Below are 14,918 nucleotides of genomic sequence, written 5' to 3' on the forward strand. Positions count from 1 at the left end.
CACTACAACACCTAGCTGCCCCGCCCCCGCACTACAACACCTAGCTGCCCCGCCCCCGCACTACAACACCTAGCTGCCCCGCCCCCGCACTACAACACCTAGCTGCCCCGCCCCCGCACTACAACACCTAGCTGCCCCGCCCCCGCACTACAACACCTAGCTGCCCCGCCCCCGCACTACAACACCTAGCTGCCCCGCCCCCGCACTACAACACCTAGCTGCCCCGCCCCCGCACTACAACACCTAGCTGCCCCGCCCCCGCACTACAACACCTAGCTGCCCCGCCCCCGCACTACAACACCTAGCTGCCCCGCCCCCGCACTACAACACCTAGCTGCCCCGCCCCCGCACTACAACACCTAGCTGCCCCGCCCCCGCACTACAACACCTAGCTGCCCCGCCCTACAACACCTAGCTGCCCCGCACTACAACACCTAGCTGCCCCGCACTACAACACCTAGCTGCCCCGCCCCCGCACTACAACACCTAGCTGCCCCGCACTACAACACCTAGCTGCCCCGCCCCCGCACTACAACACCTAGCTGCCCCGCCCTACAACACCTAGCTGCCCCGCCCTACAACACCTAGCTGCCCCGCCCTACAACACCTAGCTGCCCCGCCCCCGCACTACAACACCTAGCTGCCCCGCCCCCGCACTACAACACCCGCCCCGCCCCCGCACTACAACACCTGCCCCGCCCCCGCACTACAACACCTAGCTGCCCCGCCCCCGCACTACAACACCCGCCCCGCCCCCGCACTACAACACCCGCCCCGCCCCCGCACTACAACACCCGCCCCGCCCCCGCACTACAACACCTGCCCCGCCCCCGCACTACAACACCCGCCCCGCCCCCGCACTACAACACCTAGCTGCCCCGCCCCCGCACTACAACACCTAGCTGCCCCGCCCCCGCACTACAACACCTAGCTGCCCCGCCCCCGCACTACAACACCTAGCTGCCCCGCCCCCGCACTACAACACCTAGCTGCCCCGCCCCCGCACTACAACACCTAGCTGCCCCGCCCCCGCACTACAACACCTAGCTGCCCCGCCCCCGCACTACAACACCTAGCTGCCCCGCCCCCGCACTACAACACCTAGCTGCCCCGCCCCCGCACTACAACACCTAGCTGCCCCGCCCCCGCACTACAACACCCCGCCCTGCCCCCGCACTACAACATCTAGCTGTCCCGCCCCCGCACTACAACACCCGCCCCGCCCCCGCACTACAACACCCGCCCCGCCCCCGCACTACAACACCTAGCTGCCCCGCCCCCGCACTACAACACCTAGCTGCCCCGCCCCCGCACTACAACACCTAGCTGTCCCGCCCCCGCACTACAACACCCGCCCCGCCCCCGCACTACAACACCCGCCCTGCCCCCGCACTACAACACCTAGCTGCCCCGCCCCCGCACTACAACACCCGCCCCGCCCCCGCACTACAACACCCGCCCCGCCCCCGCACTACAACACCTAGCTGCCCCGCCCCCGCACTACAACACCTAGCTGCCCCGCCCCCGCACTACAACACCTAGCTGCCCCGCCCCCGCACTACAACACCTAGCTGCCCCGCCCCCGCACTACAACACCTAGCTGCCCCGCCCCCGCACTACAACACCTAGCTGCCCCGCCCCCGCACTACAACACCTAGCTGCCCCGCCCCCGCACTACAACACCTAGCTGCCCCGCCCCCGCACTACAACACCCGCCCCGCCCCCGCACTACAACACCTAGCTGCCCCGCCCTACAACACCTAGCTGCCCCGCACTACAACACCTAGCTGCCCCGCCCCCGCACTACAACACCTAGCTGCCCCGCCCTACAACACCTAGCTGCCCCGCCCTACAACACCTAGCTGCCCCGCACTACAACACCTAGCTGCCCCGCACTACAACACCTAGCTGCCCCGCCCCCGCACTACAACACCTAGCTGCCCCGCACTACAACACCTAGCTGCCCCGCACTACAACACCTAGCTGCCCCGCCCCCGCACTACAACACCTAGCTGCCCCGCACTACAACACCTAGCTGCCCCGCCCCCGCACTACAACACCTAGCTGCCCCGCCCTACAACACCTAGCTGCCCCGCACTACAACACCTAGCTGCCCCGCCCCCGCACTACAACACCTAGCTGCCCCGCCCTACAACACCTAGCTGCCCCGCCCTACAACACCTAGCTGCCCCGCACTACAACACCTAGCTGCCCCGCCCCCGCACTACAACACCTAGCTGCCCCGCCCCCGCACTACAACACCTAGCTGCCCCGCCCCCGCACTACAACACCTAGCTGCCCCGCCCCCGCACTACAACACCTAGCTGCCCCGCACTACAACACCTAGCTGCCCCGCACTACAACACCTAGCTGCCCCGCCCTACAACACCTAGCTGCCCCGCCCTACAACACCTAGCTGCCCCGCCCCCGCACTACAACACCCGCCCCGCCCCCGCACTACAACACCCGCCCCGCCCCCGCACTACAACACCCGCCCCGCCCCCGCACTACAACACCCGCCCCGCCCCCGCACTACAACACCCGCCCCGCCCCCGCACTACAACACCCGCCCCGCCCCCGCACTACAACACCCGCCCCGCCCCCGCACTACAACACCCGCCCCGCCCCCGCACTACAACACCCGCCCCGCCCCCGCACTACAACACCTAGCTGCCCCGCCCCCGCACTACAACACCTAGCTGCCCCGCCCCCGCACTACAACACCTAGCTGCCCCGCCCCCGCACTACAACACCTAGCTGCCCCGCCCCCGCACTACAACACCTAGCTGCCCCGCCCCCGCACTACAACACCTAGCTGCCCCGCCCCCGCACTACAACACCCGCCCCGCCCCCGCACTACAACACCCGCCCCGCCCCCGCACTACAACACCCGCCCCGCCCCGCACTACAACACCCGCCCCGCCCCGCACTACAACACCCGCCCCGCCCCCGCACTACAACACCCGCCCCCGCACTACAACACCTAGCTGCCCCGCCCCCGCACTACAACACCTAGCTGCCCCGCCCCCGCACTACAACACCTAGCTGCCCCGCCCCCGCACTACAACACCTAGCTGCCCCGCCCCCGCACTACAACACCCGCCCCGCCCCCGCACTACAACACCCGCCCCGCCCCCGCACTACAACACCCGCCCCGCCCCGCACTACAACACCCGCCCCGCCCCGCACTACAACACCCGCCCCGCCCCGCACTACAACACCCGCCCCCGCACTACAACACCCGCCCCGCCCCGCACTACAACACCCGCCCCGCCCCCGCACTACAACACCCGCCCCGCCCCCGCACTACAACACCCGCCCCGCCCCCGCACTACAACACCCGCCCCGCCCCGCACTACAACACCCGCCCCGCCCCGCACTACAACACCCGCCCCGCCCCGCACTACAACACCCGCCCCCGCACTACAACACCCGCCCCGCCCCGCACTACAACACCCGCCCCCGCACTACAACACCCGCCCCGCCCCGCACTACAACACCCGCCCCGCCCCGCACTACAACACCCGCCCCGCCCCCGCACTACAACACCCGCCCCGCCCCCGCACTACAACACCCGCCCCGCCCCCGCACTACAACACCCGCCCCGCCCCGCACTACAACACCCGCCCCGCCCCGCACTACAACACCCGCCCCGCCCCGCACTACAACACCCGCCCCGCCCCGCACTACAACACCCGCCCCCGCACTACAACACCCGCCCCGCCCCGCACTACAACACCCGCCCCGCCCCCGCACTACAACACCCGCCCCGCCCCCGCACTACAACACCCGCCCCGCCCCGCACTACAACACCCGCCCCGCCCCCGCACTACAACACCCGCCCCGCCCCGCACTACAACACCTGCCCCACACTACAACACCCGCCCCGCACTACAACACCTGCCCCACACAACAACACCTGCCCCACACAACAACACCCGCCCCACACTACAACACCTGCCCCACACTACAACACCCGCCCCACACTACAACACCTGCCCCACACTACAACACCTGCCCCACACAACAACACCCGCCCCACACTACAACACCTGCCCCACACTACAACACCCGCCCCACACTACAACACCTGCCCCACACTACAACACCTGCCCCACACTACAACACCTGCCCCACACTACAACACCTGCCCCACACTACAACACCTGCCCCGCACTACAACACCCGCCCCGCCCCACACTACAACACCCGCCCCGCCCCACACTACAACACCTGCCCCACACAACACCCGCCCCACACTACAACACCTGCCCCACACTACAACACCTGCCTCACACAACACCCGCCCCACACTACAACACCTGCCTCACACAACACCCGCCCCACACTACAACACCCGCCCCACACAACGCTCCGCACTACAACACCCGCCCCACACTACAACACCTGCCCCACACAACACCTGCCCCACACTACAACACCTGCCCCGCACTACAACACCCGCCCCACACTACAACACCTGCCCCACACTACAACACCCGCCCCACACTACAACACCTGCCCCACACTACAACACCTGCCCCGCACTACAACACCTGCCCCACACTACAACACCTGCCCCACACTACAACACCTGCCCCACACTACAACACCTGCCCCACACTACAACACCTGCCCCACACTACAACACCTGCCCCACACTACAACACCCGCCCCGCCCCACACTACAACACCCGCCCCGCCCCACACTACAACACCTGCCCCACACTACAACACCTGCCCCACACTACAACACCTGCCCCACACTACAACACCTGCCCCACACTACAACACCTGCCCCACACTACAACACCCGCCCCGCCCCACACTACAACACCTGCCTCACACAACACCCGCCCCACACTACAACACCCGCCCCACACTACAACACCTGCCCCACACTACAACACCCGCCCCACACTACAACACCCGCCCCACACTACAACACCCGCCCCACACTACAACACCCGCCCCACACTACAACACCTGCCCCACACTACAACACCTGCCTCACACAACACCCGCCCCACACTACAACACCTGCCTCACACAACACCCGCCCCACACTACAACACCTGCCTCACACAACACCCGCCCCACACTACAACACCTGCCCCACACAACACCCGCCCCATACTACAACACCTGCCCCACACAACACCCGCCCCGCACTACAACACCCGCCCCACACTACAACACCTGCCCCACACAACACCCGCCCCACACAACAACACCTGCCCCACACAACACCCGCCCCGCACTACAACACCCGCCCCACACTACAACACCTGCCCCACACAACACCCGCCCCGCACTACAACACCTGCCCCACACCACAACACCCGCCCCGCACTACAACACCCGCCCCACACTACAACACCTGCCTCACACAACACCCGCCCCACACTACAACACCTGCCCCACACAACACCCGCCCCACACTACAACACCTGCCCCACACAACACCCGCCCCACACTACAACACCCGCCCCACACTACAACACCTGCCCCACACAACACCCGCCCCACACTACAACACCTGCCCCACACAACACCCGCCCCGCACTACAACACCCGCCCCACACTACAACACCTGCCTCACACAACACCCGCCCCACACTACAACACCTGCCCCACACAACACCCGCCCGCACTACAACACCCGCCCCACACTACAACACCTGCCTCACACAACACCCGCCCCACACTACAACACCTGCCCCACACAACACCCGCCCCGCACTACAACACCCGCCCCACACTACAACACCTGCCCCACACAACACCCGCCCCCACACTACAACACCTGCCCCACACAACACCCGCCCCCGCACTACAACACCCGCCCCGCACTACAACACCCGCCCCACACTACAACACCTGCCGTCTTACAGAGCTGAGGGAGGCATTCCGGCTATTCGACAAGGACGGAGACGGGACGATCACCAAGCAGGAGTTGGGACAGTTCATGAGGAACCTTGGACAGTTTGCCACCGAGGAGGAGCTCCGGGTCATGCTGGACGAGATCGACATTGACGGTGAGTAGACCGTCTGTTTGTCCCCGTGGACGGTAGACGACCACCTCCCTCTCCCAATGGACGGTAGTAGACCGTCTGTTTGTCCCCATGGACGGTAGTAGACCACCTCCCTCTCCCCATGGACGGTAGTAGACCACCTCCCTCTCCCCATGGACGGTAGTAGACCACCTCCCTCTCCCCATGGACGGTAGTAGACCGTCTGTTTGTCCCCATGGACGGTAGTAGACCGTCTGTTTGTCCCCATGGACGGTAGTAGACCGTCTGTTTGTCCCCATGGACGGTAGTAGACCACCTCCCTCTCCCCATGGACGGTAGTAGACCACCTCCCTCTCCCCATGGACGGTAGTAGACCACCTCCCTCTCCCCATGGACGGTAGTAGACCACCTCCCTCTCCCCATGGACGGTAGTAGACCACCTCCCTCTCCCCATGGACGGTAGTAGACCACCTCCCTCTCCCCATGGACGGTAGTAGACCACCTCCCTCTCCCCATGGACGGTAGTAGACCACCTCCCTCTCCCCATGGACGGTAGTAGACCACCTCCCTCTCCCCATGGACGGTAGTAGACCGTCTGTTTGTCCCCACGGACGGTAGTAGACCGTCTGTTTGTCCCCACGGACGGTAGTAGACCGTCTGTTTGTCCCCACGGACGGTAGTAGACCGTCTGTTTGTCCCCACGGACGGTAGTAGACCGTCTGTTTGTCCCCACGGACGGTAGTAGACCGTCTGTTTGTCCCCACGGACGGTAGTAGACCGTCTGTTTGTCCCCACGGACGGTAGTAGACCGTCTGTTTGTCCCCACGGACGGTAGTAGACCGTCTGTTTGTCCCCACGGACGGTAGTAGACCGTCTGTTTGTCCCCACGGACGGTAGTAGACCGTCTGTTTGTCCCCACGGACGGTAGTAGACCGTCTGTTTGTCCCCATGGACGGTAGTAGACCACCTCCCTCTCCCCATGGACGGTAGTAGACCGTCTGTTTGTCCCCATGGACGGTAGTACACCACCTCCCTCTCTCCGTGGACGGTAGTACACCACCTCCCTCTCCCCGTGGACGGTAGTACACCACCTCCCTCTCCCCGTGGACGGTAGTACACCACCTCCCTCTCCCCGTGGACGGTAGTACACCACCTCCCTCTCCCCGTGGACGGTAGTACACCACCTCCCTCTCCCCGTGGACGGTAGTACACCACCTCCCTCTCCCCGTGGACGGTAGTACACCACCTCCCTCTCCCCGTGGACGGTCAGTAGACCATCATAGCATGGATGATAGCGGACAGAGTGTATCGTGATCCGGCCTGTACTCCTCTTGACATACCAGAAAACATTCTAAGGAAACTACTCCAAGCTTGTACTAAAGAGGCACCCTTCTTGAGCCCTGATGGGCACATGTATAAACAAGTAGATGGGGTCGCGATGGGTTCTCCCCTAGGTGTCCTGTTTGCAAACTTCTACATGGGTACCATCGAACAAAAGGTCTTAGTCGACATGAACTTGAAACCGGCCATATACTGCAGGTATGTTGACGACATTTTTACACAGGTACCTGATGTCAGACATCTGCAGGAGCTGAAGGAGGCATTTGAGCGGAATTCTGTGTTGCGTTAAACTTACGAGATGGAGAAGGATGGGAAGCTGCCCTTTCTATATGTAACAGTCATGGAAAGGAGCGGAGGTTTCCACACTGCAGTCTACACTAAGGAAACAAACATAGGAATGTGCCTCAATGCCAACAGTGACTGCCCAGACAGGTTCAAGAGGAGTGTCGTTAACGCTTATGTCGACCGTGCTCTCAGCCACAGCTCAGGATGGAAGCAAGTCGATTAAGAACTCTGTAGGGTAAGGCAGGTCCTAGTCAACAACGGCTTCTCCAATGGTTTCTTTGAAGACATCATAAGTAGGAAGGTGAAGCGCCATGCAACCTCTGAAGAGACAACCAACACAACACCTATACCCCCTATTAGACTATTTTACAGGAACTTCTTTTCCACAGCTCATAAAACGGAGGAAAGGGTCCTGAAAGATATTGTTAATAGGTACGTTATCCCTACAGACAAAAATCAGAAGATACAATTGACGATCTACTATAAAACCAAGAAAACGGTCAACCTACTCATGAGAAACTCTCCAGACACAAAGCAGAACGCTTTAAAAAAGACCAATGTCGTCTTTGCCTTCAAATGCCCACTTGGGGACTGTAAGCCTCAAAGAACTCAGTATATAGGCAAGACAACAACATCTCTTTCCAGGCGATTAACGATGCATAAGCAACAGGGCTCCATTAAGGAACATATAATCTCTTCCCACAACCAGACCATCACCAGAGAAGTCTTAACAAATAAAACGGAAATCATCGATAGATACAGCGATAGCAGGGGGCTTGATATCTGCGAGGCACTACACATTAAGAAGTCGACACCAGCAATCAACAGCCAATTAATGCACAACTATATTCTACCCACTTCAAGACTCCGTACCAATATAGAAGCATCAAGAAATATGGGCCAATAGGCCCTCTGCAGTTACTGCCATTCTTCCCTTTAACTTACAAAATATTTTACCCATTGTTTCGTGTTCTGTCTTGTGTTGAAAGTTTGTTTTCACTTCATCCAAAACTGTTGTAACATATAACCTCACCCAAATGCAGGTATAAAATTGAAGCTGTTTGAACTCTGTTCAGTTATAGTTGTGTGTGTGTAAACTAAAGTCTTTGAAAATGTAATAAGTTTTACGAAACGCGTTCAAGTGTCACATCAGACTAGAAATAAAAATGAATTTTGGAGAATTGATTTTTCAGTTACCATCAACAGTGAAAAGAAATATAAGAAACATAGAGAAAATTCGTGTTAGAATTATTAATCTTACTTTTTCGGTCATATTTAATAATATATGTCTACAGGAAAGACTGCTACCAAAATATATATATATATATATATATATATATATATATATATATATATATATATATATATATATATATATATATATACAGGAAAACTTGGCTTATTAGGCAAATCGGGCCTTGAATAGTAGGCTGAGAAGTGCGTTCTGGCTATTAGGTACGACATATATATATATATAAACACTTTACCGGCCTCGACGAGTACAGTAGGCCGACGGCATGTCAAGGGTCTTTCATTTGCCTCTGAATTACATATTTTATATATAATTATATATACTTATATATATATATATATATATATATATATATATATATATATATATATATATATATATATATAGAATGAAATGAAAGACCCTTGACATGCCGTCGGCCTACTGTACTCGTCGAGGCCGGTAAAGTGTTAGTGGCATTCAAGTAAATGCAGGTAAAACAAAAAAATAATGAAAATTGTTGCCCCTTTTATTAAGGTAACGCGTTCTCTCTGAACCATGAATGTCTCCATTTTCTTCGACCAGAGTTTGCGTAACGGGTGTCTTTTATAAATATATTTAATGAGCGCATTTATGACGAAGCAACATTTGTTTATGACGAAGCTCGAATTAATTGTATTTTAACATGGATTATTTTTATTCTACTAATCTACAGAAATGTTACGAGTTACTGCCTTCGCTACCTTGCATGGTCTCTACAACATCCTCATTCTGAGAATATAAATACACTTTGGATTTGGATTTTTTGTTGGCGGATTTATAATTGTTTGTGTTGGTAAATGTGAAATTTATAACGGAGAAAGAGAATTATTAGTGGAAAGCGTCAAGCCATTACGACTATATAGCACTTGGAAGGGGGTCAGCATAGGGATGGGGGGGGGGGAGATTAGGAATGGTGGTTCAATCCCCGACCGTCCTACTTGGACGGTCGGGGATTGAACGCCAACCTTCATGAAGCGAGACCGCCGCTCTACCGTCCAGCCCAAGTGGTTGGTCACCTGGTAACATTCCTTTCCTCCGTCCCGAACAATAACAATAATTCCATCTAATAGCAGATTTTTTTTTTTGTTTTGTAGTAAAGAGGAAGGAGAGGCATAGGTGAAGGGAAGTATAGAAGTGGGACATACAGTGAGAGTTAAGAAAGCAGGCAGGCTGTCCGCCTTGCTGACACTGCACAGTTACAAACCCATTAAGATTACAACTTAGATTCAACAGAGCAGAAGTAGTTTTTAAACACGTGACAAAATCTTACTGGAGCGACCATAAATTATAAATACTCATACTCCGCCCAAGTAAAACAGAAACAAGCAACATTTAGTGGGTCAGCCAGAGGCTTAGGGCCCGCGCAGGAATATCCCTGCAAAAAAAAAAAAAAAAAAAAAAAAAATCCCGGGCGGGACAAATGGTTGAGCAGGTTTCAAAATTCAAAAATTCAAATTCAAATGTTTATTGAGGTAAAGTTCATACATAAAAGGTGTGATACAAACACTGATGAATTTATAGATAGAGCTAGTACATACAATGCCTAAAGCCACTATTACGCAAAGCGTTTCAGGCAGGAAAAACACTAAAGACTAAAACTTAATACTAATTGACATTAAAGTATAAAATGTGTTGAGAAAATATACAAATAAAAAAGGGGGAACATGGCAGAAAAAACAGCAAAAAATACAATTTGGTCAACAAACAGCGTTGTTTAAAAATAACAGACATTGGTTGACATTATAGGGGTAAGGTAGGTTACAGGGAGTTAATTAGATAGTGCTTAGTTTTTATCTTAAACTGGTTGAGAGAGGTACAGTCTTTAACATGGTTGGGAAGGTCATTCCACATTCTGGGTCCCTTGATTTGTAGAGCATTTCTAGTTTGATTAAGTCGTACTCTTGGAATATCAAAACTGTATTTATTTCTGGTGTGGTGCTCATGGTTTCTGTTACAACCTTCAATGAAGGTTTTAAAATCAGGATTGACATTACAGTTCAGCGTTTTATATATATATATACAATACACACATGAGAGGATACCTTACCTTGGTTACCTTGAGGACCTTCCGGGGCTTAGCGTCCCCGCGGCCCGGTCGTCGACCAGGCCTCCTGGTTGCTGGACTGATCAACCAGGCTGTTGGACGCGGCTGCTCGCAGCCTGACGTATGAGTCACAGCCTGGTTGATCAGGTATCCTTTGGAGGTGCTTATCCAGTTCTCTCTTGAACACTGTGAGGGGTCGGCCAGTTATGCCCCTTATGTGTACTGGAAGCGTGTTGAACAGTCTCGGACCTTTGATGTTGATAGTTCTCTCTGAGTACCTGTTGCACCTCCGCTTTTCAACGGGGGTATTCTGCACATCCTGCCATGTCTTCTGGTCTCATGTGATGTTATTTCTGTGTGCAGGTTTGGGACCAGCCCCTCTAACATTTTCCACGTGTAAATTATTATATATCTCTCCCGCCTGCGCTCAAGGGAGTACAAATTTAGGCTCTTTAGTCGGTCCCAATAGTTTAGGTGTTTTACTGAGTGAATTCTAGCAGTATAGGATCTCTGCACGCTCTCCAGGTCGGCAATTTCTCCCGCTTTGAAAGGGGCTGTCATTGTGCAGCAGTACTCCACTCTAGAGAGCACAAGCGTTTTGAAAAGTGTCATCATCGGTATAGCATCTCTAGTGTGAAAAGTTCTTGCTATCCAACCTGTCATTTTTCTTGCAGTTGTGGCGGCTACTTTATTGTGTTCTTTAAAGGTAAGGTCTTCCGACATGAGTACACCCAGATCCTTTACATTGCCTTTTCGTTCTATGCCATGATTTGCCCGAGTTTTGTACGTGGTTTCCGTTTTTATATTTTCATTTTTTCCATAGCGCATGAGCTGGAACTTATCTTCGTTAAACACCATATTATTTTCTGTAGCCCATAGAAAGACCTGATCTACATCTGACTGGAGGTTTGCCGTGTCCTCTATGTTGCCTACTCTCATGAAGATCCTAGTGTCATCTGCAAAGGATGATACGGTGCTATAGGTTGTGTTCTTGTCTATGTCCGATATGAGGATGAGAAAAAGTACTGGAGCAAGCACAGTACCTTGGGGGACTGAGCTCTTCACGGTTGATGGGCTGGATTTTATTTTGTTGACTATTACACATTGGGTTCTGTTGGTCAGGAAATTGTAGATCCATTTGCCTATTTTTCCGGTAATTCCTTTTGAACGCATTTTATGTGCAATAACGCCATGGTCACATTTATCAAAAGCTTTTGCGAAATCTGTGTAAATTACATCAGCGTTTTGTTTGTCTTCCATAGCATCTTGTGCCATATCATAGTGGTCCAGCAACTGCGACAGGCAAGAGCGCCCTGTTCTGAAACCATGTTGTCCGGGGTTATGGAGATGCTGTGATTCCATGTATTTTGTGATCTTACTTCTTAGCACTCTCTCAAAAAATGTTATAATGTGCGATGTTAGTGCTATCGGTCTGTAATTTTTTGCCTCTGCCTTATTTCCTCCTTTATGAAGTGGTGCTATCTCTGCTGTTTTTAGTATGTCAGGGATAACGCCAGTATCTAGGCTTTGTCTCCACAGAATGTGGAGGGCCTGCGATAGTGTTTTTTTTACAGTTCTTGATGAATATGGAGTTCCAAGAATCCGGGCCTGGTGCAGAGTGCATAGGCATACTGTTTATGGCTTCTTCAAAATCCAGTGGGGATAGGGTGACGTCTGATGTGAGTTGATGTTGGTATCATATCCATGAAAAATTCATTTTGGTTATCAATCTTTAGTGCGTTTAATGGCTCACTGAAAACAGAATTATGCAGGATGTGCAGTGACCTTTTTTTTGTGCAGTGCACGTTTCTTTTTGTGCAGTGCACGTTTCTTTTTGTGCAGTGCACGTTTCTTTTTGTGCAGTGCACGTTTCTTTTTGTGCAGTGCACGTTTCTTTTTGTGCAGTGCACGTTTCTTTTTGTGCCGTGCACGTTTCTTTTCAGTCAGTAGGTACTCGGGAGTAAGGCAACAGCTGCGGGGTTGCATCCTGGGGAGGGTCGATAATTTGACAAGCATAATATATAATATATATAATTATATATAATATATATTTTATATAATATATATTATTATATTATATATATATATATATATATATATATATATATATATATATATATATATATATATATATATATATATATATATATATATATAATATACCTGGGATTTATGGAGAGGCATCCTGTCCCACCCAAGATGAACTACCAGAGCGTGCAACTGATGTTTGGTTGAAAGAGTTTACCACCTTTTTCTTCCAAAATCAACGTCTTTTATAATGTTAAAGAAAACGCGATTTTATGAATAGCCGGAGATACTTGGGCAGAAAACACAAATGTATATAAATTCATGTATATTCAAAATTCAAATGTTTATTCAGGTAAAATACATATATACAAGGGGTGATACAAATATTGATATTTATAGATAGAGCTAGTACATACAATGCCTAAAGCCACTATTACGCCAAGCGTTTCGGGCAGGATATCTAAAACGTTCGTGTGTGTGTGTAATCTCCATCATTTTTAATACATGTAAAGAATATTATTTTGACAATGACGACTATTACCTCTAGCGGGATGCATGCATGGAGTTAGGAAGCTTTAAAGCCTGTACTATGACTTATTGCGGAACTCTCAAGCCAACTGTTTTTAGTTAGTTTAGTTCATTTATTATGCACCCCATACCCATCTTGTGGGCGGTAGTGGAAAGGGTTACAGAGGCACATAATGGGCTCAGGGACTGAACCCCACAATTCATTTAGCTAAGCAAGTTACAATCTTGATGAGCTAGTTACAAAATTCAATATAAGTCGTCACATCAACAATGGGTTCGAGATCGACCTCAAGTACAGGTCCTAAATTAAGCAACTGACATATGTGGAGAGCTAGTGTCACAATTGATATGTTTGTCCTGCACACCGCCCCCCATCCAGTGGGCAGCGGTGGATAGGTTACAATCACTCAGTTACTACCTACAGTTAGCAAACTGGGGATATTTGGCTAAAATTTCTGGTAGCAGATCATTTTGAATGAAATATTTACACATCGCTGGAACATTGGTTATAGAATTGCCTCTAAATTCACGTATCTTTTCGCACTCCATCACATAGTGACGGAGGGTGTGCGAATAATTTTGTTGACACAGTTTACATTTGGTCAGGTCTACATCAGCAGATAATGAGAATTCCCAGAGATACTTGTAACCGAGTCTAAGCCGAGCAGTAGTAACATCTACAAGTCTGCTGATTTTATTGGATGAACCATAGATGTGTGGCTCCTCTTGCATGATAGTATGATAATAGATGGAATTACTGGTGTCAATTTCACTTTGCCTCAGATCTACAAGATCTTGTTGAAGTTCTCGGTGAACTGCTGCTCTCAGATTGCTCATTGACAATCCAAGGTTACACTCAACGGCTCCTTTAAAGGCAGATTCTTTGGCTAACTTATCAGCTCTATCATGCATTCGGAGGCCAACATGAGATGGAGACCACATGAAATGGACTCTGTTACCATCCTTAATAATTTTGTTGTATTTGTGTCTAGCTTCAGACACGAGCATGTTACAGTTATGTCTTAAAGAGTTGAGAGCATTTAAGGATGATAAAGAGTCACTTACAATCAATGTATCAAGTTTGGAGACTTGTACACATTTCAGTGCAAGGAGCAAGGCAAATAGTTCGGTCTGAAGGGTAGAGACCCAGTTGTTTATACGGACTTCCCACTCAAAGTACAAGCCATCGCCCATTGTCAGGACAACTGCACTTCCAGCTGCACCCGTGGTGCGGTGTAGGGAACCATCAGTGTATATGATTTGAGAGAGAGAATGCTCTGTGGACAGAGCATCAATATGGCTTAAGGCGTTGAGCTTTGCCTCAAGACGAAGCTTGGGCTGACTTCTAATTTGCTTCTTAGGTCTGTTTTTAAACTGTGAAACAAATGTTTTTATACATTTGAAT

General features: G+C 52.5%; 1 protein-coding gene across 2 annotated transcripts in view; it reads left to right on the forward strand.

Moving 5' to 3' along the window:
• The window catches only part of LOC123757995 (uncharacterized), a 208,387-nt gene that overhangs the window by 111,639 nt on the left and 81,830 nt on the right, over positions 1–14,918 (forward strand). Inside the window, exon 3 of one of the 2 annotated variants that reach the window (XM_069338920.1) lies at positions 5,895–6,038. The exons of the other annotated variant lie outside the window; for it this stretch is intronic. Within the exon in view, the coding sequence (XP_069195021.1) occupies positions 5,895–6,038 (144 nt within the window). The remainder of the gene's footprint in view (positions 1–5,894; positions 6,039–14,918) is intronic. 2 annotated transcript variants of the gene reach the window in all.

The sequence above is a fragment of the Procambarus clarkii genome, chromosome 40 (assembly GCF_040958095.1).
Source record: "Procambarus clarkii isolate CNS0578487 chromosome 40, FALCON_Pclarkii_2.0, whole genome shotgun sequence".
NCBI lineage: Eukaryota > Metazoa > Arthropoda > Malacostraca > Decapoda > Cambaridae > Procambarus > Procambarus clarkii.